This window comes from Lathyrus oleraceus, chromosome 4 (genome assembly GCF_024323335.1).
Source record: "Lathyrus oleraceus cultivar Zhongwan6 chromosome 4, CAAS_Psat_ZW6_1.0, whole genome shotgun sequence".
Taxonomy (NCBI): domain Eukaryota; kingdom Viridiplantae; phylum Streptophyta; class Magnoliopsida; order Fabales; family Fabaceae; genus Lathyrus; species Lathyrus oleraceus.
The window spans coordinates 143,980,378-144,002,587 of NC_066582.1; the positions used below are offsets into that span (position 1 = coordinate 143,980,378).

The 22,210-nt window shown below is 38.5% G+C and overlaps 1 protein-coding gene across 3 annotated transcripts; it reads left to right on the forward strand.

Moving 5' to 3' along the window:
* Positions 1-313: 313 nt before the first annotated feature.
* On the forward strand, positions 314-9,739 carry LOC127074148 (oxysterol-binding protein-related protein 2A). Of its 3 annotated transcripts, none has more exons than XM_051015442.1 (11): positions 346-1,167; positions 2,741-3,094; positions 4,251-4,347; positions 5,197-5,636; positions 6,120-6,275; positions 6,733-6,900; positions 6,987-7,127; positions 8,004-8,231; positions 8,341-8,454; positions 8,632-8,823; positions 9,131-9,739. In XM_051015442.1, the coding sequence occupies exons 1-10, from the start codon at positions 739-741 to the stop codon at positions 8,800-8,802; spliced, it is 2,298 nt and encodes a 765-aa protein (XP_050871399.1). In that variant the 5' UTR covers positions 346-738; the 3' UTR covers positions 8,803-8,823; positions 9,131-9,739. The 3 variants fall into 3 exon arrangements, 2 of the variants coding, with proteins under 2 accessions (XP_050871399.1, XP_050871401.1); XM_051015444.1 differs by lacking the exon at positions 346-1,167 and adding an exon at positions 2,223-2,479; XR_007785933.1 differs by lacking the exon at positions 9,131-9,739 and having other exon boundaries at positions 314-1,167; positions 8,004-8,241; positions 8,632-8,722.
* Positions 9,740-22,210: the final 12,471 nt, after the last annotated feature.

Consider the following 22,210-nt stretch of genomic DNA (forward strand, 5'->3'; position numbering starts at 1 on the left):
AAATTATAATTGCCGTGTTCTCTTTTACAATTCACCCTCACCTCAATTGTGATTTTTTTGTTGATAATTTAATACCTTAAAGATTAAAAAAAATTCACATCTTTCAATATCTAGCAGTTTGAAAAATAAAAAAAGTATTTAACAATAATTCAGAAAAAGAAAAAGAAAAAAAGAAAAAAGAAAAAGAAGAGGAAGAAGCAAGTAGTCAAGAAGAAGTATTAAGAAACCTCAACTCAAATAGAAAGCTATGTAGTTTCATCATGCTTCAAGTTTCAACCTTGAAAAAACTATACTTAAATCTAAGTTAATTACTATTCTACCCATTCCTTTATTACTACCTAACTTCATTACCCTTTGTTCCACTTCTACATCTCTCTCTATATATCAATCTCCATGATGTCTCCCACTCTCCCAAACAAATTTTCCTTCACAACCAAAACTTCTATTTTTTATTCCATTTAAAAATAAATCCCTTTTTATTTTTATTCATTCAATAAACTCATTTTCATTTTTCATATATTTAATAAACTCTTCTTATTAATACTCTTTCTTCTTCGATCTACTTGTTTCTCACTTTCAGAGCTCTTCTCGTTACCCCAAACTACGCTACACTTTTTTTTCTCCTTTTTAAGAACCCTAAGTTATTCAGATAGTGTTATTTTCAATGCACTTGTGGTTGATGCTAATGAAGAACTAGTAAAAAAAGAAAGAAAGAAAAATCAATTTCTGGTGGAAAAAATGCGTGTCAAGGAAATGCACCCGTTGTGTTGCATCTCATTGGAGAGTCCCGGGATCGGAAGTCATTCTCCGGAGCCAGACGCGGCGGCGCTTTCGAGGACGAGGAGTTTACCGGCGTGCGGATCTGACCGCATTTGTCGCCGTGGATCAGAGGCGACGGTTGCCGGAGTTCTCTATAAGTGGACTAATTACGGTAAGGGATGGAGATCCCGGTGGTTTCTCCTCCGTAATGGCGTGCTTTCTTACGCTAAGATCCGGTCGCCGGAGAATCTCAATCTGTTCTCTCCAATCGATGATGTTCGCTTAATTGGAGATGTCACCGCTAATCGTCTCGCGAGAATGGATAGAGACGCCGGAAACGCCGTTCGCCGGAAGAATCATAAACCTTCTTCGTCTTCATCTTCTCCTCCTACCGTGGTTCATTTGAAGGTATAATCACTAACAACGTAAACAGTAAACACTTTTTTAATTTTCATTATTTATATTAATCTTATTATTATTGTTAATTTTGTTTTTCGATTTGGTAAATAATTATCGGTTAATTTGTTTATGATAATTGAAATTAATAGAGGATTCATGAGATTTGTTATTGTGAATATGTGATCTGAATCACCCGTTATAGTGTGGGTCAGGACATGACTCGGTCTTGCTTTTGCAGTGTCATGTTCAACATTTTGGCGCTACCTCATTGCTTCTTTCCTGTAGAGGAAAAACAAATTTCAAATTACTAAAAAAAAAGAATATAAACAATTATTTTTCGTCATAAAGTTTTTTTTACTATGGTGGAAAAGATTTCATTGATTTCAGGCCATGAAATTAATAAAACCATGATTCAGATTTCAGATTGGGATTGTTCCTCTGCCAGTGTAAAATTATTAGTGAAAAAAAATGGTAAGAAAGGGTCGTTGATGTCCGAGGAACAATGTTAAAATCCAATGGTTTTTAGGGTATTATATGGCGATTTAGAATTCAAAATTGAAAGTTTAGTTCAAGTGTTACAGTTTTAACTGGTTGTTAATGCTGAGTGGGTCACATCAACAGGTGGCTGTGAAGGGTAGGGATAGCCTACAAAAATTGTGATTTAAGAGAGTGAATGAATAGCCCTATCTTTATGGCATTTACTTGCGGTCACGTCAACTATCTCTACCTTTCCTTCATCGACATTGGTTCTGAAATTGGCTTTTCTTTCTTTCTTTCTTCTTTCTCCCTCTTACTTTTTCATCACCACACCATTTTTTCTGCAAATCCTACCTTATCTCTTGCCATTTTAAGCCTTATAAAAGTCCAACCTTAGTTTTTCTTTGTGTATTTTTTCACAGGCGTTGTAAAATGTTAATTTGTTTTTTTTTTAATTTAAAAAATATTAAGATTAGAGATTAGATAGAAAAGTGAAATCATGGGAGTATATTGTAAAGGCCCCTCTTCTATTTTGTCTTTGTCAACAGAAATATATATATGTGGGACTTTCCACCATGGTGGTGGGGTATATATCCAGGTCAATATTTTCTTTTCCTTTTAAAATAATTATTATTTAAATGGGTGCTCTTATAACCCTTTAAGGTCAATATTCTAAAGCCATTCTTATCCTCTCGGATAAACGGGGAAAAACATAAACAAGTTGAAGACAGTGAGTTTTATTTATTGATTATATTTTCACATCATTACATTCTAAACTCGAATCAAACTCGAATGATTCTAGTCAATCAGTGGTAGCGTCATTTCATGATGTCCGGGTGATAAGGTAATTTCATATTCAAGCTCTCTTTGATAGTAGCATTGTTTTTCTCAACAAGGTGGCGGCTTTTTTTATATTCTACTCCTTCTTCTATTACTAGTGTATAGTTGCTGTAGTGTTTCATTAATTTACTCTCTAAAAAAACAAACTTTTTCTTGTCGATAAATCATATTCTAGTATATACCTTGCTTTTTTTTTATTTTGTAATAAATAATTAAAAAATAAAGCGGTGATGCTTAATTCTCAGTTGAATATAATGTTTTACAGATCTCGTCGTTTAGAGAGAGCAAATCAGACGACAGAAAATTTTACATTTTTACAGCAACAAAGACACTCCATCTGAGAACTGATTCAAGGAAAGACCGCGTGGCATGGATACAAGCTTTGGTGTCAACTCGTAGTTTGTATCCACTTAGTGGTCATCATCTATTCCTTGCACCTTATCATATATCTGTATCTACCGAAAAGCTTAAGAAACGCTTGGTTGAAGAGGGTAGCGGTGAGAATCTTGTCAAGGAGTGTGAGCAAATTATGCTTGCAGAGTTTTCCGAATTACAAGAGCAGCTTAAAATTCTTTGTCAAGAACGATCAAGTTTGTTTGATACGATTAGGCAGTTGGAGGTAATTTTTATTTTCATTATTTATTTGTTTTGTATGCTTTCTTTACCTTTTGAATGCTTCTGACAACTTCTTTGTTTGCTTCGCATAAAATCTTAAAATACTAACTTCTTAGTTTACTCATGCAATAATTTTCTCATTTCAAATATTCTAGAATGAAACATGTGGATTCTATGAATGATGAACTGTAAAATGGGTCCAAACGAATTGTTTTATATATCTTTTTTCATTTGGGCGTATCAATAATTCAGTACTGAACCAACTTGACAAAATCATTCACTGAATTATTACAAGAATAATATCCCAAACATTTCTTGTCAGACATAAGCTATATGTCATTATTTTGGAAGTCATGAGATATTTTTTTTCCTAATGCTTGAGCTTTCATTGTTTTAAAAATGGTTTATCATTTTTCCAACCTTTTTTAGCTCCCCAAAATGTATTTTTACTAATCACGGTTCTATGATATTTTGTTTTCTATGCTATGTAATGAGGTTTCTAGTCATGGTTCTATGAAATGCCAAATCTTGTATAGAAATAATTTTTTTGGAGATGAAGTTTCAACTTTTCAATTGATGTATCATGTATTTGCTCTAACATTACTATTGGGACTTTATTAATGGACTGTTGGTTACTATTTTTAATTTATTTACTCTATTATTGTATGGGAAATGAACTTATATATATTTAGTTGTTTTTACTGATATATTTTTAAAATAAGTTTGGTGCAAAACTTAGTTATCCCGCTGTTTGAAAGAACATGAGGGTCTATTGTTGTTTGATAGAACATGAAGTGGGTCAAATATCACATGATGTGTCTGGTTCATTTGGTCATGCCTTTTGGCTGATAAGTTGTTTTTTTCTATATGTCTTGTCATTAATTTGCAACTTTGATGGTAGTCTTATTTGTTTTCAAACCCTCTTTAGTCTACTACCACTCAATGAATGTTGTAATTCATGATACTCATAAAAAATTATCACTTGGTAGCACCACCTGAAATATTTATTCTTCTTGCTTTATATTTGAATTCTAAAATCTATCCAGTTTGATGCTTTCTTCATGTTTGCATGTGTTTAGTTTTCTAGGGGAGGAAGCTCTTGTTTTTTGTTTTTTATATGTGACTTACTAAACAAATCTTTTGTTACTTATCATGAACAGGCAGCTAACATTGAACCTGAGGGCTCTGCCTTGCATGACAGTGAATACCAACTAACAAAGAATGGATTTTCAAATCTAGGGCGTGGAAAATATAGTGGTACCATACTACCATTTTCTTATATGCTACTTATGCTTGTCGTTTCATATTTTTTTGATGTATTATCTACTATATGCCGTGACATTTATTTTCTCTTTTGATGTGGTAAGCATATGCTTCGATTTCGGAATCTTTAGTGTCTTGACAGTGATCATAGGGGCCTATTCATCTGTCTTATATCAACATGAAGAATGTTGCTAACATCATATTGATCCAAAAACTCGTTTTGAGTTTTTGAAAGTATCTACTATTTGTTAGACGATATAGTTTAAGAGTTTAATTTTTATGCACCGTAAGTATAAATTTTTTTATACGGTCAATGCTTCACAACCACTCATGTGTTACTTTACTTTAGATGTTGAAATAAAAGTCAAATAATATTTAAGATCTAATTGTTACGAAAATCTGACAATATATACACTGCGAGTGCATATGAAGAGGCTTTCTATAATGGACTTTCAAATAATGTCTAAAGATCTCTAATCTCTGTGCAGTTTTTTTATTATTATTATTATAATTATAGTAGAAATATCACGAAAGATTCAAATGTAAATGGCGTGTTTGATACATGTAACCAATCTCATTTAGTGAGATAATGCTTCGTTGTTGTTAATGGAAACTTAAGGTAGATACCTATAATTCATTTATTTCAGAAATCCAATTGATGGCCTATGAATGTTGGTTTCTTCTGTAAAATTATAGTTTACCTGTATGCAAATCAGTGTATCTCTTCTTTGGATGCTGTATGTATCTTTTAGTAAATTTATATACAGTCTGCAACCTTTTATTATATGATCCTATTCTTTCAATATTCACTACTTATTTTTCACATATGCTTTCGACTCTCAGAATGCAGTACAACAGAATCATCCGATGATATTGAAAAACATGAGGTAGAAGAAGTGTCTGAAGAAGATGAAATATCATATTATGATAGTAGAGACTATTTTACAGAATCTGGTTTTAGGTGTGGGTCAAATACTCTGGATCAAGTGAACATGTCCGGGGCAGCTAATAGACAATGCCTTGATGTGGAAAACAGTCATTTTGAACCAATGATATATGATTATGGGTATCCTCAGATTACAAGGCGAAAAAAGCTTCCAGATCCGGTTGAAAAGGAGAAGGGCGTTAGTCTTTGGTCAATGATCAAAGACAATGTGGGCAAAGATCTCACACGTGTTTGCCTTCCTGTGTACTTTAATGAGCCAATCTCATCCCTTCAGAAATGTTTCGAGGATTTGGAGTATTCTTATCTTTTAGATAGAGCTTATGAGCATGGAAAATCGGTAATATATACAATATTGCTGTATTCTTTCATTAACTTCTCTTGCAACGTAAACAAAACAAGTTTTAGTACTTAATAGTACAGAATTTAATCTATATATATTCTCCATTAACTAACAAATTTTTTTAGTCGTTTGATTGGAAATATTGGTAAACTTATACCTGATTATCTTGGAGAGTTTTGTTTATGATGTTACATGTCTGATTTTAATAAGTTAAATGCAACAACTATATTTGTACTTCAGTTTTAATGGAAGAATGATAATTGTAGTCAACCATGTCATTTGTTTTCTGCTTGTATTTGCTTGTGTTGTGACTTCTCTTTGATCAATTAATATGAATGCATAGAGTTTTGTTTATAGGAGTTTGTACTAACAATTTGGCATCATTTAGTAACTTTTTAAGTTTTCCTTAATTTAGATAAAAGACGGCATCATTTAATGCTCTTGAGTGTGACACTTCAACCCTTTGAATTGTATTTTCAGGGAAACAGCCTCCTTCGAGCACTGAATGTTGCCGCCTTTGCTGTTTCGGGATATGCATCGTCCGAAGGCCGGCTTTGTAAGCCTTTTAATCCCTTGTTAGGGGAAACTTACGAAGCCGATTTTCCTGACAAAGGAGTTCGCTTCTTTTCTGAGAAGGTTAGTACCTTATGATTTCCTGAAGAGATTTGACTGAGATATGCTAGTAGTGTTCTTAACTTGGGATAAAACTGGTTTCATATTAGTGGATTATTATCTAGTTTTGGTTTGGATATCTATGATGAAATCTGGAGGGTGAGCATTATCACAACGGTAAGACCCCACATATATCTACTTCTCCTGATCTCATTTGGTGGGAGTAAGAGGTGAGATAATTTAGGCCGGCGACCACTACACAGAAACATATGGCCCAGCATGGCCTGGTCTATTTAGCATAATCTCAAGTTTAAGCTTTTCTAAAAGTCATTTAAATTTAATAGGTCAGACTTGGGCTGGTAAAAAAATCTATTAGTGAGGTTTTCAACAAATTTGCTTTCATAAGACATATTTAACAAGTTACAAGCTTTATAAAAGTTTTATTTTTGAATATATAAACTTGTTAATTTGTGTGAAACAGGTTAGTCACCATCCAACTGTGGTTGCCTGCCATTGTGAAGGTAGAGGATGGAGGTTTTGGGCAGACAGTAACATTCATTCAAAATTTTGGGGAAGGTCGATTCAGCTTGACCCTGTTGGAGTTCTGACACTTGAATTTGATGATGGTGAAATATTTCAGTGGAGCAAGGTATAAATCGTCAAATGACTTTATTTGGGTGTGGACTATTATACCATAAACTATTGCTACAATAATTGCTGTTGTTTCTCTTATAGGTTACTACTACAATTTATAATCTTATCCTTGGTAAATTATATTGTGGTCATCATGGGAATATGGAAATCCGTGGTAATCGCCAATATTCATGCAGGCTCAAGTTCAAAGAGCAGACCATTCTTGACCGAAATCCTCGCCAGGTAAGAGGTTCTTCCAGTACTTTATGACAACATTACAGTCTGATCTTTTGTTTCTAAGCCATTTATTTATTACTAACCCAGTTTGTCTCTTAGTTCAATTTTTTGATTAACTTTCCTGCTACATATGTTTTAGGGTCAATTACACTCCCTTCACTTTGAGAGCAAATTCAGTTAAAATAATCTAATTTCTTTAAATTTACACTTCTATCCTTTTAATTTTCCTTTCTGAGATACAGTATATATATTATTCTATATCCTTTGCAATTTATTTCAAATGAGTCATTTAATGGTAGAGAACACTTCCACCCTCTATTGTTCTATTAATATATTACCGGAAATCCATTTATTTGACCTCACATCATTTTCTATATATTTATTAATTTTTTTAATTGAATTTAAATTTCCCGAGTAATTTTACCGGTACCTAACTTTTCCTATGACTAAAGGTTTCTCTTATATTTTTATTCTCTCTTTTAACAATTTCAAATTTGATTGATAACTAATTTTGAACACTTAAATTTTTTATTTGAAGACTTTGGAAGTTAAATTGAAATGTTATGTTCCCACATGTTATCGATTTTGAAGCAGAATCTTTATTTTACCTTTTATAATTTTATTGTTAAATGTTTGATAATAGAGACAATTATCTGTTAATGATACCAAGGGCCAACAAGAAGAGCATAAAAAGTTTGACTGTATTTAAATAAAAGTGCAATGTGTATTTATTTTTCAAGAATGATTCTAGACGTCTTTCAGAATACACGTGTGTAATTTTCTAGTATTTACTTTGTTTTGGATATTCTTTTGGCAATGGCATGTGGCTACATTCCAAATTTCTGAAGGAAACTTATCTTTTATGCTCTTTCTTCTAATTAGGTAAATGGGTTTGTTGAAGATACAATGGGTAAAAAAGCAGCCACAATATTTGGCAAGTGGGATGACAGCATATATTATTTTGATGGTGATGTGAATGTCAAGCCTAAAGATTATACTTCGTCCAGTGGAGCATTGTTGTGGAAAAGGACTAAGCCACCCCCAAATCTCACCCGTTACAATTTGACATCATTTGCCATAACACTAAATGAGCTTACACCAGGATTAAAGGTATAATGAGGTATTGAATAGTTATTCAATGTAGGTTTTCATTTTCCTTCTGATGCATCTCTAATCCTTCATTATAGCCTTTTCTGATGTATTTGATCACTGATTAAAGGAGAAGCTTCCGCCCACGGATTCCAGGCTGAGACCTGATCAGCGGCACTTAGAGAATGGGGAATACGAGAAAGCTAATATGGAGAAACAAAGGTTGGAAAAGAGGCAAAGAATGGTATGTTACTTTTATGATATTTGTCTTGTTTATTACTTTTATGCTCTTTTTACCGTCTCAACGCTGTTTCATTATCAATGATGTTTTGTTAATTTTTACACTGATGGTCGCAATACTTTTTTTTCTTTTTTGTAAAATTTCTTGAACATTTATTTGGATGATTTGCTTTGTATACAGTCAAGGAAAATGCAAGAGAATGGTTGGGAGCCAAGGTGGTTTCGCAAAGAAGGTGAAACTGGAACATTTCTATATACAGGCGGATATTGGGAAGCAAGAGCTGTAGGAACATGGGATGGATGCCCAAACATATTTGGTGAATTTCAAGAAAGCATCGTTGAAACCTTATGATGCATCTTGATTTTTGTTCAGGTAAAGTAATGTAGTACATACATGATGGATACTACACTAACCTTAAAAAGGTTGATACTTTTCCCTATGCAATTGAATTTACTACTACACACTGAAGGCACCTCCTTGACTTTTTAAATGTGTTTGAAATCATGACGTGTAAGACAAAATCACTTTGTTGCCACTTTCCACTGTGAGTGCATGTTTGGTATCACATTGAGTTTGTTGAAACCATAATAGCATATCTTGAACCGTTTTATTTTATTTTATTTTATTTAATCAAATATCAGTATATACTAGACAATGACATATACTGATACTATTGCAGATGGATTCTCTGAATGCAAATTAATTAGTCTGTGGAGGGTTTATCTTAAGCGTTCTTGCATGGCCAATACTTTTTTTATTGAATGGACGAGATAGCAGCCATTTGGTGGTATATTTAAAAATGAGGCTCTTTGCAGCTCTGGTTGGAAAGATTTTGTTGAATGACCTTTGTGTAATGACACAAACAATAAAGGGAGTAGAGAAAAAGTAAAACAAGCAATATTATATCTCAAAGTTGCTTGTGGAATTAAATGGGATCAATTGTCTATGGCTGCTGAAGATGTAATTTTCTTAACCTAATGGATTAAGCTTTGCACGTACACAGCTCTTTGCTGTGGCGGTGTTCAATGAGAGTCCCAAACTGAGGCTGTTATTACTTCCCCAGATGAGCATATATTATATATAAGCAAAAGATTAAGCTTAGCAAAAGTAGTTGTTAGATTAGATGTTGTCTGTGCTCAATTGTCACAATCTTATTCTTTCTTGTTTTTTAAGTTTTGTTAGTATGTAATTATTTGGGGTATTAGTTTATGTAAGATTCTCTTCCCTTTAATTCTGATATAACTACTACTGACATGGCCGAAAAGGTTATATATCGATTTATTTCATATTTTGCATTTTCTTATCAATAAATCAAGAGATTTTTAATCTCATTTGATTAACTTTACCGCTAATCTTTCACGTGTATTCAGAAAAAGAAAAGAGTACTTGACGTTGTGAATAAGCCATCATGGGTTGTCGTAAAAGAATATATACTAATACTATGGTGATATTGTGTTTCCTAAAGAAGCTGTGTGTAGCACAAACAATAAGCTAGTTAAAGAGGTTGTAAGAGAAAGAAGTACATATATTTTGAAGGGATGCAGTGAAAATATTACTCAGAAAATTGAACGTAGATTTTTTGTAGGTCAATATGTAATTGAGTTGTTTTTCTAATTCAACATTGAAGTCAACATCAACAGTTCTTCACCCTTTCTTTCTCTTTGTTTACATCAAAATCTCATTTTTCTTTACACTAAAATATCATTATTCTTGTCAATTGTTTAAAATCAAGTTGGTTTGAAATACACTAATCTCTAATTTTAGTTTTGAAGAAGCACGACGCCACTTTGTTTGGTAGTTGATATTTGGTGGTAGTTGCTTCGCCTGAGGGTCATATTGTCTTATTTAAATAGTAGTCTTGGATTATTTGATCAATGTTTTAAAAGCCAAATCATCTGGCTGATGAACATAAATTTGGATCATTGTCAACATCTCAAAAATTAAACCATCTAATTGTTGAACTTTAAGTTTGGATCGTCTGGTATGTAGATCAATACATCTTTTGCATCAACTCATCCATCATCTTGAATTCAGATTAGATCTTGAATTCAGCGCACAACTCATCCATCATCTTATTATTCAGATTAGATCCATTATCAGTAATGATCCTATCTGGCACACCATAACGGCAAATCAGTTGGTTCTTGATAAACTTCACAACCACCTGTCTGGTCACATTCACGTACGAAGCGGCCTCAACACATTTGGTGAAGTAGTCAATTGCTACGAGAATAAACCTGTGTCCGTTGGACGCTTTCGGTTCAATCATGCCGATCATGTCGATCCCCCACATAGAGAAAGGCCATGGTGATGAAATCACATTCAGTAGTGTCGGAGGGATATGGATCTTATCCGCGTAAATCTGACACTTGTGGCATTTCTTCACATACTTGCAGCAGTCAGACTCCATTGTCAGCCAATAGTAGCCTGCTCTCAACATCTTCTTAGCCATGGCATGTCCATTGGAATGAGTACCAAATGAACCCTCATGGACCTCAGTCATCAACAGGTTTGCTTCGTGTCTATCCACGCATCTGAGCAAAACCATGTCAAAATTTCTTTTATACAGCACTTCACCACTGAGGTAGAAACTGCCTGACAACCTTCTCAAAGTTTTCTTATCTTTCACAGATGCCCCAGGCGGGTAGACCTGATTCTGGAGGAAATTCTTGATATCAAAGTACCAAGGCTTGTCATCATTCACTTCTTCGACTGCAAATACGTGAGCTGGTCTATCCAAGCGCATCACGGCAATATTGGGGACTTCATTCCAATACTTGACAACAATCATGGAAGCAAGTGTTGCGAGAGCATCTGCCATCCGATTATCCTCTCGAGGAATATGGTGAAAGTCAACTTCTGTAAAGAATGTTGAAATCCTTCTTGCATAATCTCTGTACGGAATGAGACTTGGCTGATTCGTCTCCCATTCACCTTTAATCTGATTAACAACTAGGGCCGAATCACCATACACATCTAGATGTTTGATTCTTAAATCAATACATTCTTCAAGTCCTATAATACAGGCTTCGTACTCTGCCATATTATTCGTGCATTTGAAAGTTAGCCTTGCTGTAAGCGGAATATGCGTGCCATGAGGAGTAATGATTACTGCCCCAATTCCATTTCCGTACTGATTTACAGCGCCATCGAACACCATCGTCCATCTGAAACCAGGTTCCGGACCTTCATCAAGTGTTGGCTCATCACAATCTTTCATTTTCAAATACAGAATCTCCTCATCTGGGAAGTCATACTGAACAGACTGATGATCTTCAATCGGCTGGTGCGCTAAATGGTCAGCCAAGATACTACCTTTAATAGCTTTCTGAGCTCGATACTCGATATCATACTCAGATAACAACATCTGGCAACGGGCAATCCTCCCGGTCAAAGCAGGCTTCTCGAAAATATACTTGATTGGATCCATTATGGATATCAACCAAGTTGTATGATTTATCATGTACTGGCGCAAACGCTTAGCAGCCCAAGCTAAAGCACAGCATGTCTTCTCAAGCATGGAGTACCGAGACTCACAATCAGTAAACTTCTTACTGAGGTAGTATATAGCAGATTCCTTCTTCCCCGATTCATCTTGTTGACCGAGTACACAACCCATCGAGTCTTCAAGAACTGTCAAATACATGATCAGAGGTCTTCCTTCCACAGGCGGAGACAATATCAAAGGTTCAGACAGATATTCTTTGATACTGTCGAAAGCTTTCTGGCAATCCTCGGTCCAATCATGAGACTGATCTTTCCGGAGGAGCTTGAATATCGGCGCACATGTGGCAGTCACGTGGGATATAAATCTAGAAATGTAGTTCAAGCGGCCCAGAAAACCTCGGACTTGCTTCTCAGTTTTGGGTGCAGGCATCTCTTGTATTGCTTTGACCTTGGCAGGATCAACTTCGATACCTCTTTCGCTTACCACAAAACCCAACAACTTACCGGAACGGACTCCAAATGTACATTTGTTCGGATTCAGGCGAAGTCTAAACTTCCTCAAGCGCTGAAAAAGCTTCAACAAATGCTCAATATGTTCAATTTCCGTTCGGGACTTAGCAATCATATCATCAACGTAGACCTCTATCTCCTTGTGCATCATATCATGAAACAAGGTAGTCATAGCTCTTTGATACGTGGCTCCGGCGTTCTTCAGACCGAAGGGAATCACTCGATAACAGAATGTTCCCCAAGGTGTGATAAATGTTGTCTTCTCCATATCTTCGGGTGCCATTTTGATTTGATTATATCCGGAAAATCCGTCCATAAAGGAAAAGACTCTGAATTTAGCTGTATTGTCTACCAACATATCAATGTGTGGTAGAGGAAAATCATCTTTAGGACTAGCTTTATTCAAATCTCTGTAATCAACGCACATACGGACTTTTCCGTCCTTCTTAGGCACAGGCACAATATTGGCCACCCATTGAGGATATGTAGAAGTCACCAGAAACCCCGCATCAATTTGCTTCTGAACTTCCTCTTTGATCTTCACTGCCATATCTGGATGAGTTCTTCTGAGCTTTTGCTTCACTGGCACGCACTCAGGCTTTAAAGGCAGGAAATGTTGCACAATATCTGTATCTAGACCTGGCATGTCTTCGTATGACCAAGCAAAGATATCTGAATATTCTCGTAGCAAACTGATCAAATCCTTCTTGACAGACTCTTCAAGAAGTGCCCCAATCTTCACCAGACGAACACAATCCTCAGACCCCCAAGTTGACTGTTTCCAAATCTTCAAGGTGCGACTGAATGATCTTCTTCTCGTGCTCAAGGAGACGGGTAATCTCATCAGGAATTCCTTCAACATCATCTTCCTCCGCCTCGAATACAGGGAATTCAAAATTGGGAGATGGCGTTGGATCATTATGTTCAATGGGTTTTAAGATCAACCTGCATAATGATTTTGGTTAAGGAAAAACTTTAGAATTTAAACAAGCAAATCATTATGCAGATGAAAAATGTTTGCTTTTATTCTTGTTTTTATGGGTTTTTTGTGATCACTGATTTCATGCAAAAAGCGAAAAGTGAAAACAAAAGGAAAAACAAATGTTTAACAATGCATTAATTGAATGAAAACATCATTGTATATATGCTGCCAACAATGTCATCACTTCTCCTTTTGGCATGGGAGAAGGGTTTTAAACAAAGTGAACAATTACTCTGATCTATGGATGACTGTAGGAACATCTACAGCGACCCAATTGTGGCAGACACCACCAGGAATAACGAAATTGTTCAGATCTTCCGCATCCTCTTCCAGAATAGCAACAGCTTCTTCCTCAGGTTGATCATCATGGATGAATCCTCCACTCGTGAACAACCCTTGCTCATTATATGCCCCAGAACAGTAGCCAATGCCAGCCCGGGATCTATTGTCTTCAAGCTCAATCACCTTCCCTAAACCAGCAACTGTACCACATTCAATGGCCAATTTTGCATCACGGTAGGAAGCAAATGAAGGAGACTTCTTCTCAATCGGTTCATCAATAGATAAAGCTTGGAACGGAGTTCCAACTTCATCCTCGGCATCAATATATGAGAAAGAAGACAAGTGGCTAACCAGGAGAGCCCTTTCTCCCCCTACCACAACCAGTTTCTTGTTCTTGACAAATTTCAGCTTCTGGTGTAGGGTAGATGTCACGGCGCCAGCCTCATGAATCCATGGTCTGCCTAGGAGACAGCTATATGACGGGTGGATATCCATTACCTGGAATGTAACCAGGAAATCACTTGGTCCAATTTTGATAGGGAGATCAACTTCCCCAATCACGGTCTTGCGCGACCCATCAAAAGCTTTCACAACAACCCCACTCTGCCTCATAGGAGGACCCTGATATGACAATCTAGAAAGTGTGGATTTTGGCAATACATTTAATGATGATCCAGTGTCCACCAGCACGTTGGACATAGCATCAGATTTGCAGTTTAGAGATATGTGTAAAGCCATGTTGTGGTCTCTTCCCTCCTCCGGGAGATCAGCGTCACTAAAACTTAAAGTGTTGCAAGCGGTGATGTTTGCAACTATACTATCGAACTGCTCGATCGTGACGTCGTGATCAACATACGCCAAATCCAATACTTTCTGCAGAGCCTCCCTATGGGGTTCTGAATGCAACAGCAAGGATAGTATGGAGATTTTGGATGGCGTTTGTAGAAGCTGGTCTACAACGTTGTACTCGCTCTTCTTGATGAGCCTCAGCATCTCATCAGATTCTTCATTCATAATGCCACTCGGGCCAACAGAAGAAGCAGGAGTCTTTTGTATGGAGGAGGGTCTGGCAACATCAAGTGCCGGATTCTGAATATTAACAGCGGTCCCCACCGGGCGCTCATCAGATTCAGAAGCAACAGGGGCTTTGGCAGGTGCAGAGAAAACACGACCACTCCGGGTCAGCCCGCTTACATCAGCGATGTTGGTTACAGCAGTTGAGGGCAAAGGCACTTCTACCCCATCTTTCACAGCAACAGGGTTATATCTGAACGGCACAGCTCGATCAGAATCATAGGGCACGGGGCCTGCAGGTTTAATCACCAAGGAGGGAGAAGCTTTCGACTTGCTGCTATCATAGCGAATAACAACAGGCTCGGGTAACTTGAACACGGGGGATATAACATTAACCTCCGGTTCGTCCTCATCGACATTGCGATTCTGCAGAATCTCAATGGTTCCTTCGTCTAATAACTCTTGCAATTCTCTGCGGACCTGGTTGCAACCCAAGCGGTTCACCGAACAGATGCGGCATTTGTCGTGGTCATGTTCCATGTGGCTGTACTGACACAGCAAACAATGTAATTCCACCAACGACTGTCGAATATGACTTACATATTTGACCTTATATTTCCCAGGGCATCCCTGGACCGTATTCACAGATTTCCCATGCGAAGGCAATGGGTTCTTAGTGACATTTGGGCCTGAATCTTCGAAGCTCAAAATCCCACATCTCATAAGGTCTTGAACCTTAGTCTTGAGTGGATAACAGTTTTCAATATTATGGCCCGGAGCACCGGAGTGATACACACAATGCTGATCTGGTTTATACCACCATTGTGGGTTTGCAGGAATAGCAGGAGGATCCATGGGAGTAACCAATTTCCTTTCCAGTAAGGAAGGATAAAGCTCTGCGTATGACATCGGAATCGGATCGAAGTTGATCTTCTTCCTATCATAATTCAAGTTGGCCTGATTGGTTGTGCTTCCACGAGGCTGGTAAGCCTGTTGCTGTGGGCGTTGCTGTTGCTGATATTGAGGCTGTTGATATTGTTGCTGATGCTGAGCCTGCTGATTATCTCTGAATACAGGTGCTATATGAGCCACCTGGTGCTGATGACCGGCACGGCGTGCGAGTTTCCTCTGAATAGGAGGTTTCCTTGATTTGCCATGGGATTGCACAGCATGTGCTTCCCCATCCTTCTTCTTAGCAAATGCTCCATACCGCTTGCTAGAAGAGCCTTCATCTTTCGCCAAACGTCCTTCACAGACACCTTCTTCCAACCTCATCCCCATATTCACCATCTCGGTGAAATCAGAGGGAGCACTAGCGACCATCCGCTCATAATAAAAAGAACTAAGAGTCTTCAAAAAGATCTTAGTCATCTCTTTCTCTTCCAGCGGGGGAGTAATCTGAGCAGCCAACTCTCGCCACCTCTGGGCGTACTCCTTGAAGGTTTTCTTTTCCTTCTGCGACATGGACCTGAGTTGATCTCGGTCAGGCGCCATATCGACGTTATATTTGTATTGTTTGACGAAGGCTTCGCCAAGGTCGTTGAAGGATCTGATATTAGCATCATCCAAGCTCATGTACCATCTGAGCGCAGCGCCAGACAGGCTGTCTTGAAAATAATGAATCAACAGCTGATCATTATCGGTCTGGGTTGACATCTTCCTGGCGTACATGACCAGGTGAGCAAGCGGACAGGTGTTCCCCTTGTATTTTTCAAAGTCAGGTACTTTGAATTTAATCGGTATTTTCACACCGGGAATAAGGCACAACTCGGCAGCGGACTTGCCGAACAGATCTTTACCTCGAAGGGTCTTCAATTCCTTCCTCAGCTCAAGGAATTGGTCATTCATAGCGTCCATCTTTTCATTGAAATCCGGGCCCTCAGATGGCTCGGAATGATAGATGGTATCTTCAACCCTCGGCATAGTATGCACGACAGGAGGAGCAGCAACAGGGACCGGGCTAGATGCCGACATATGAGCAAAGGTTGGAGTAGGGATATCAGGCATGAAACCTGGAGGCATACCCCAAGGGAACCCGACTGGCATGGCGTGAGACCCAAAATGAGCACTGGCGGCTGGCACAGACGGAGCTATAATTTCAGAGACGACAGTCCTCTGAACAGGAGTTGCAGGCGGTTGAGTAGGCTGATTCTGAGCAGCAAGAAGTTGCTCCATCAAAGCGCCGAGTCTGGCGACCTCTTCCTTCAGTTCTCTGTTATCTTGTTCTAGCTGATCTATAACTCTGGCAAAATTGGCTCGAGTATAGTACCGGTGAGTCAGCTTGTCTTCAAAATAAATGAAGAACACAGAGTCAGCACAAGAAGACCAGAAACAAGGTACCTGCTTATGCAAAATGATGCATGAAATGCTTGTGCATATGCTTTGTTTTATTTTCAAGGAACCCTTAGGGTATTATTTACAATTTTTGAAATTTTAAAGCATTTATTATTATTATGGAAAATATCTCATTCAATATAATCGAGACAAAGAAGTACAACATTTTTGATTCAATTACAAGGAGAAAAGGAAAATAACATCCTATGGATCCCTAATAGCTCGGGATGCTGGAAGACGAGAAGTACACAGCTTCTTGATCTCTCTCTCATAGGCAGCTTCCATATCTGCTTTCTCCTTAGCAAGCTGATCGTACCTCCTCTTCCAGAATTTGGAAGACTGAGGAAGCAAAGAAGTCCAAGTATCGTTGGGATCGTCGATCACCCGATGCTCGAGGAACTCAATTAGAGCGTCCTTCTCCTTAAGCTGTTGTAGCAACTCTTCTCTTTCACGGATCCAAGCACGTGAAAGGTCTTCTCCTCTCAACTCCTCTACACGTTGGGTAGGGAGGGTTGAAGGCCCAGCCACATCCAACGGTGTAGGTCTCAGATGATCGTACGGCATCAAGTAAGTGGCAGCTCTCTGTCTGACCCAAGAGGTATAAGGTTCCAAAGCAATGCAATTCTTCGGACCTAGCTCATTCCTACTCTTCTTGCAGATCTTGCGCCAAGCGCGGACAAATCTGGCTTTCAGGCCTTGGGGATCTTTACCCTCCTGAAAGAACACACCTTCTAACAGAATGTTATGAGGTTTATCCTTTAGGGGGAACCCAAGCTGACGACGTGCGAGAATGGGGTTGTAGCTGATCCCACCACATGTACCAAGAAGAGGCACATTAGGGAATTCACCACAATAGTCAATAATCTGAACGGTATCATACACGCGATCATACCAAGAGATATCATCATTAGTGAGAGACATGAGTCTCTGAGACCACCGTAGACATCCCTTGTTCTCCTTGAAGGCAAGAGTCTGTGGCAAGTGTGAAATAAACCACTTGTACAGCAAAGGTAGACAACAGACAATAACTCCTCCACCCTTTGCATTCCTCAGATGCAAAGAGACATAGGCATCACCCAACAAAGTCGGAACGGGATTAAGAACTGAGAAGATCCTAATGGCGTTCATGTCCACGAATTTGTCGAAGTTGGGAAATAAGACCAACCCATAGATGAGTAGCACAAATAAAGCCTCAAAGGCATCCTCACTCATGGCCTTCTGTAACACCCCAAATAAAGTAAAAGAATTATTTAATTAAGTTGATAATACTATTTTATTAATTTAATTAAATAAAATGGAATTATTGGATTATTATTATTATTAATTGGAATAATAATTATTGGAAAATATATAAGTTGGGATAAGAGAAAGATTCTCATTTTTTGGAACAGAAGAGTTTCACGTGAAGTTGGAAAGCTGCAGAGAAGCGGAAAGAGCTGTAGAGCGAAGGTCGAAGAACGGAAAAGCTGAAGCTTGGAGAGTGCTCAGAACTTCCTTCAATCCAAAGAGGTAAGGGGTCTGAACCTTATTAAACGATAATATGCGAGCAATTCCATGATATATGTTAGATTGTTGATAAATTTGGGGATTTTAGGGAGATTGGGAAAATTGGGGTTTTTGGATGGAATCTGTCCGATCTGTGAGTTTTGTAGAGTTATACGCCTTATAATCAAAGTATGTTGTGTATATATGACTGTTGAATGTCGAGATTTGGTTGTTTGCCGGGGAGTGTGAATCGTAGCGAGTGGAGGAGCAAAGCTGCGCTGGTTTTCGTAGCAGAGGAGTTCTGTTCGCGCGCGTTCGCGGCGCGAAGCTCAGTTCGCGGCGCGAACTGAGCAGAATCCAGAGGGGTTCTGTAACGCGTTATTCGCGACGCGATCCTTCGTTCGCGGCGCGTCCTGAAGTAATTGAGAAGTTCGCGGCGCGAACCTATGTTGGCGGCGCGAACTGGGAAATACAGAAGCTGATGTTGGTGAGTTCTGAGTACGTTGAGTTGCGAGACTCTTAGTAAGTCGCTGTAATTGTATTATAAACAATTAATAGTGATTATATGATTGCGTATGAAGTGTTGATGATGATGAGATGTTGAATTCACATGTTAAATTATAAATGTGTTATGTAATGATGTGAAATCGATGAATTATTGTTGTTGTTTTGTTGAGTTGTATGTCATGCTATTAATGATGATGATAACATGACTATATGATGTTGTTGTTGCTATGTTGATTTTGATGCATGTTTGAGGTGCATGCATTCATAAAAGGCCGATGCCTAGTGATGAACGGACTGAGTTCCAATGATGTTGTTGACTCCGGGCTTGTTGAGAGGCTTGGTTCCTTACGGGGAACTCAGATTCTATGGTGACGAATCTGGGAGTGGTGATCCTGTAGTGGTCACAAAATGGGTATACCGAGTCGTGTTGAGTCATGCATGGGTGTGTGCATTGCATTTGATGTGTTGTTTTGTTGATGTTCATGAGTTTGTTGATTATAATGATGATTTTGATGAGCTGTGTTGACATGTGTGCAATATATTTATATTAATTTCTGTCGTTATATTATTATTTAATAATGTAATTCTCACCCCTTCTGCATGTGTTTATGTTCATCTATGATGAGCAATGTGCAGATAAAGAGGAGTACTTTGTTGAGGTCTGAAGAATAAGTGTAGAGTTATTCTACAGAGTCGAGTCAAATGCTCTGGTCATGTGACACCGGGGTTATGGGATTCGATAGATAATTAGTTATTATTTACGTTGTTTATGATGACTAGTATGTTGAGATAATGTTGAAACATTACTATGAACTATTATATGATGAAAAATTATATTTGTGTGGTTGTCCGCTGCGAAGTTTTATTAAAATCAATAATATGTTTTATAATGAGATGTGATAAATGTTGAATTGAAAGAAATGTAAACTCTTCTACATGTTGTACTCTGATAAATTATTTAAATATGTCGTTTGGGTAGAAGGGTGTTACATTAGTGGTATCAGAGCATAGTCAGTCCAGTCGAGTCATAATGTGATGTTTTCCCTGTTGGTCGATTAGTGTAAATGACACTGTCGATATTTAACGGTTGTAGTGGTGTTGTGCAGAGTATGGCTGGAGAAAATGACCGTGCGATTGCTGAGGCTTTGGCTGCTATGGCGCAGGCTATGCAGGCGCAGCAGAATCCGCCGGTCGACGAGTTTAAGAATTTGGGAAGGTTTCTGAAGAATAACCCTCCTACATTCAAAGGGCGCTATGATCCAGATGGTGCTCAGATTTGGCTGAGGGAAATTGAGAAGATTTTCCGGGTGATGACGTGTACTGAAGCACAGAAGGTGCAGTTTGGTACGCATATGTTATCTGAAGAGGCTGAAAACTGGTGGGATAATACTCGACAGAGAATTGAAGTACCAGGTGCTGAGATGACTTGGGAAAGGTTCAAGACGGCCTTTCTGGAGAAATATTTTCCTGCTGATGTGCGCTGTAAGAAGGAGATGGAATTTCTAGAACTGAAGCAGGGTAACATGTCTGTTGCTGACTACGCTTCGAAGTTTGAAGAGCTGGTGCAGTATTGTCCTCACTATAATAATGCTGATGCTGAGGGATCCAAGTGTGTCAAGTTTGAGAACGGGTTGCGTCCCGAGATCAAACAAGGCATTGGTTACCAGGAGATTCGTAGGTTTCCTACATTGGTTAATAAGTGCAGGATATTTGAGGAAGATAGCAAGGCTAGGACTGCTCATTACAAGAGTCTTAGTGAGAAGAAGAATAAGGACCGTGGTAGTCCTTATGCATCTCCGAATGGTAAAGGTAAGCAGAAAGTGGTAGATGAGAAGAAGCCAAGTGGGGGAGGATCTTCCATAGCTGGTAAATGTTTCAAGTGTGGCGAGCCAGGCCACCGTGCTGATAGCTGTACCAAGAAAGTGCTGAGATGTTTCCGATGCGGTCAGACTGGTCACAGAGTTACGGAATGTAAGGATGCTGGTCCGACATGTTTTAATTGTGGCGAGAAAGGCCATATCAGTTCGCAGTGCTCGAAACCGAAGAAGGCGGCTACTGCAGCTCATACTACTGGTAGGGTGTTTGCCCTGAGTGGGACTGAAGCTCCTAAAGAAGATAATCTGATTAAAGGTACTTGCTCGATTAATAATGTTGAATTGCTTGCTATTGTTGACACTGGTGCTACTCATTCGTTTATTTCGTATGAGTGTGCGACCAGGATTGGTGTGATTATGTCGTCCCTAGGCGGAAGTATGGTGATAGATACTCCTGCTAATGGTTCTGTGAAGACTTCTGTTGTCTGTCGAGGTTGTCATTTGACGATCTTTGAGAGAGAGTTCGTGATTGATTTGGTGTGCTTACCCTTGCACCAAATTGATATTATTCTGGGAATGAATTGGCTAGAATTCTATGGCGTGTCTATCAACTGCTATAGAAAGACGGTGCAGTTTTCTGAAGTTGGTGAGAATGATGAGGCAAGATTTCTATCTGCTAGGCAGGTGGGGGATTTTGTGAAAGATGAAGCCCAGATATTCGCTTTATTTGCGTCTCTGCAAGCGGATAAGAAAGTAGTGAGTGTAGATTTGCCTGTTGTCTGTGAATTTCAGGATGTGTTTCCGGAGGATGTAAGTGATTTACCTCCAGAACGTGAAGTCGAATTTGCCATTGACTTAGTACCAGGTACGAGTCCAGTGTCGATGTCTCCTTATAGAATGTTGGCAACTGAATTAGTTGAATTGAAGAAGCAACTTGAAGAATTGCTTGAGAAGAAGTTTGTGCGTCCAAGTGTTTCTCCTTGGGGTGCACCAGTATTGTTAGTGAAGAAGAAAGAAGGTACGATGAGGTTGTGTGTCGATTATCGGCAGTTGAATAAGGTGACTATCAAGAATCGGTATCCATTGCCGAGGATTGATGATTTGATGGACCAGTTGGTTGGAGCTCATGTTTTCAGTAAGATTGATTTGCGGTCGGGTTATCATCAGATTCGAGTGAAGTCAGGGGATATTGCGAAGACTGCTTTCCGTACGAGGTATGGTCATTATGAATACACTGTGATGCCGTTCGGTGTGTCTAATGCTCCAGGTGTGTTTATGGAATATATGAATCGTATATTTCATCCGTACCTTGATAATTTTGTTGTGGTGTTCATAGATGATATATTGATATATTCTAAGACGGAAGAAGAGCATGCAGGACATC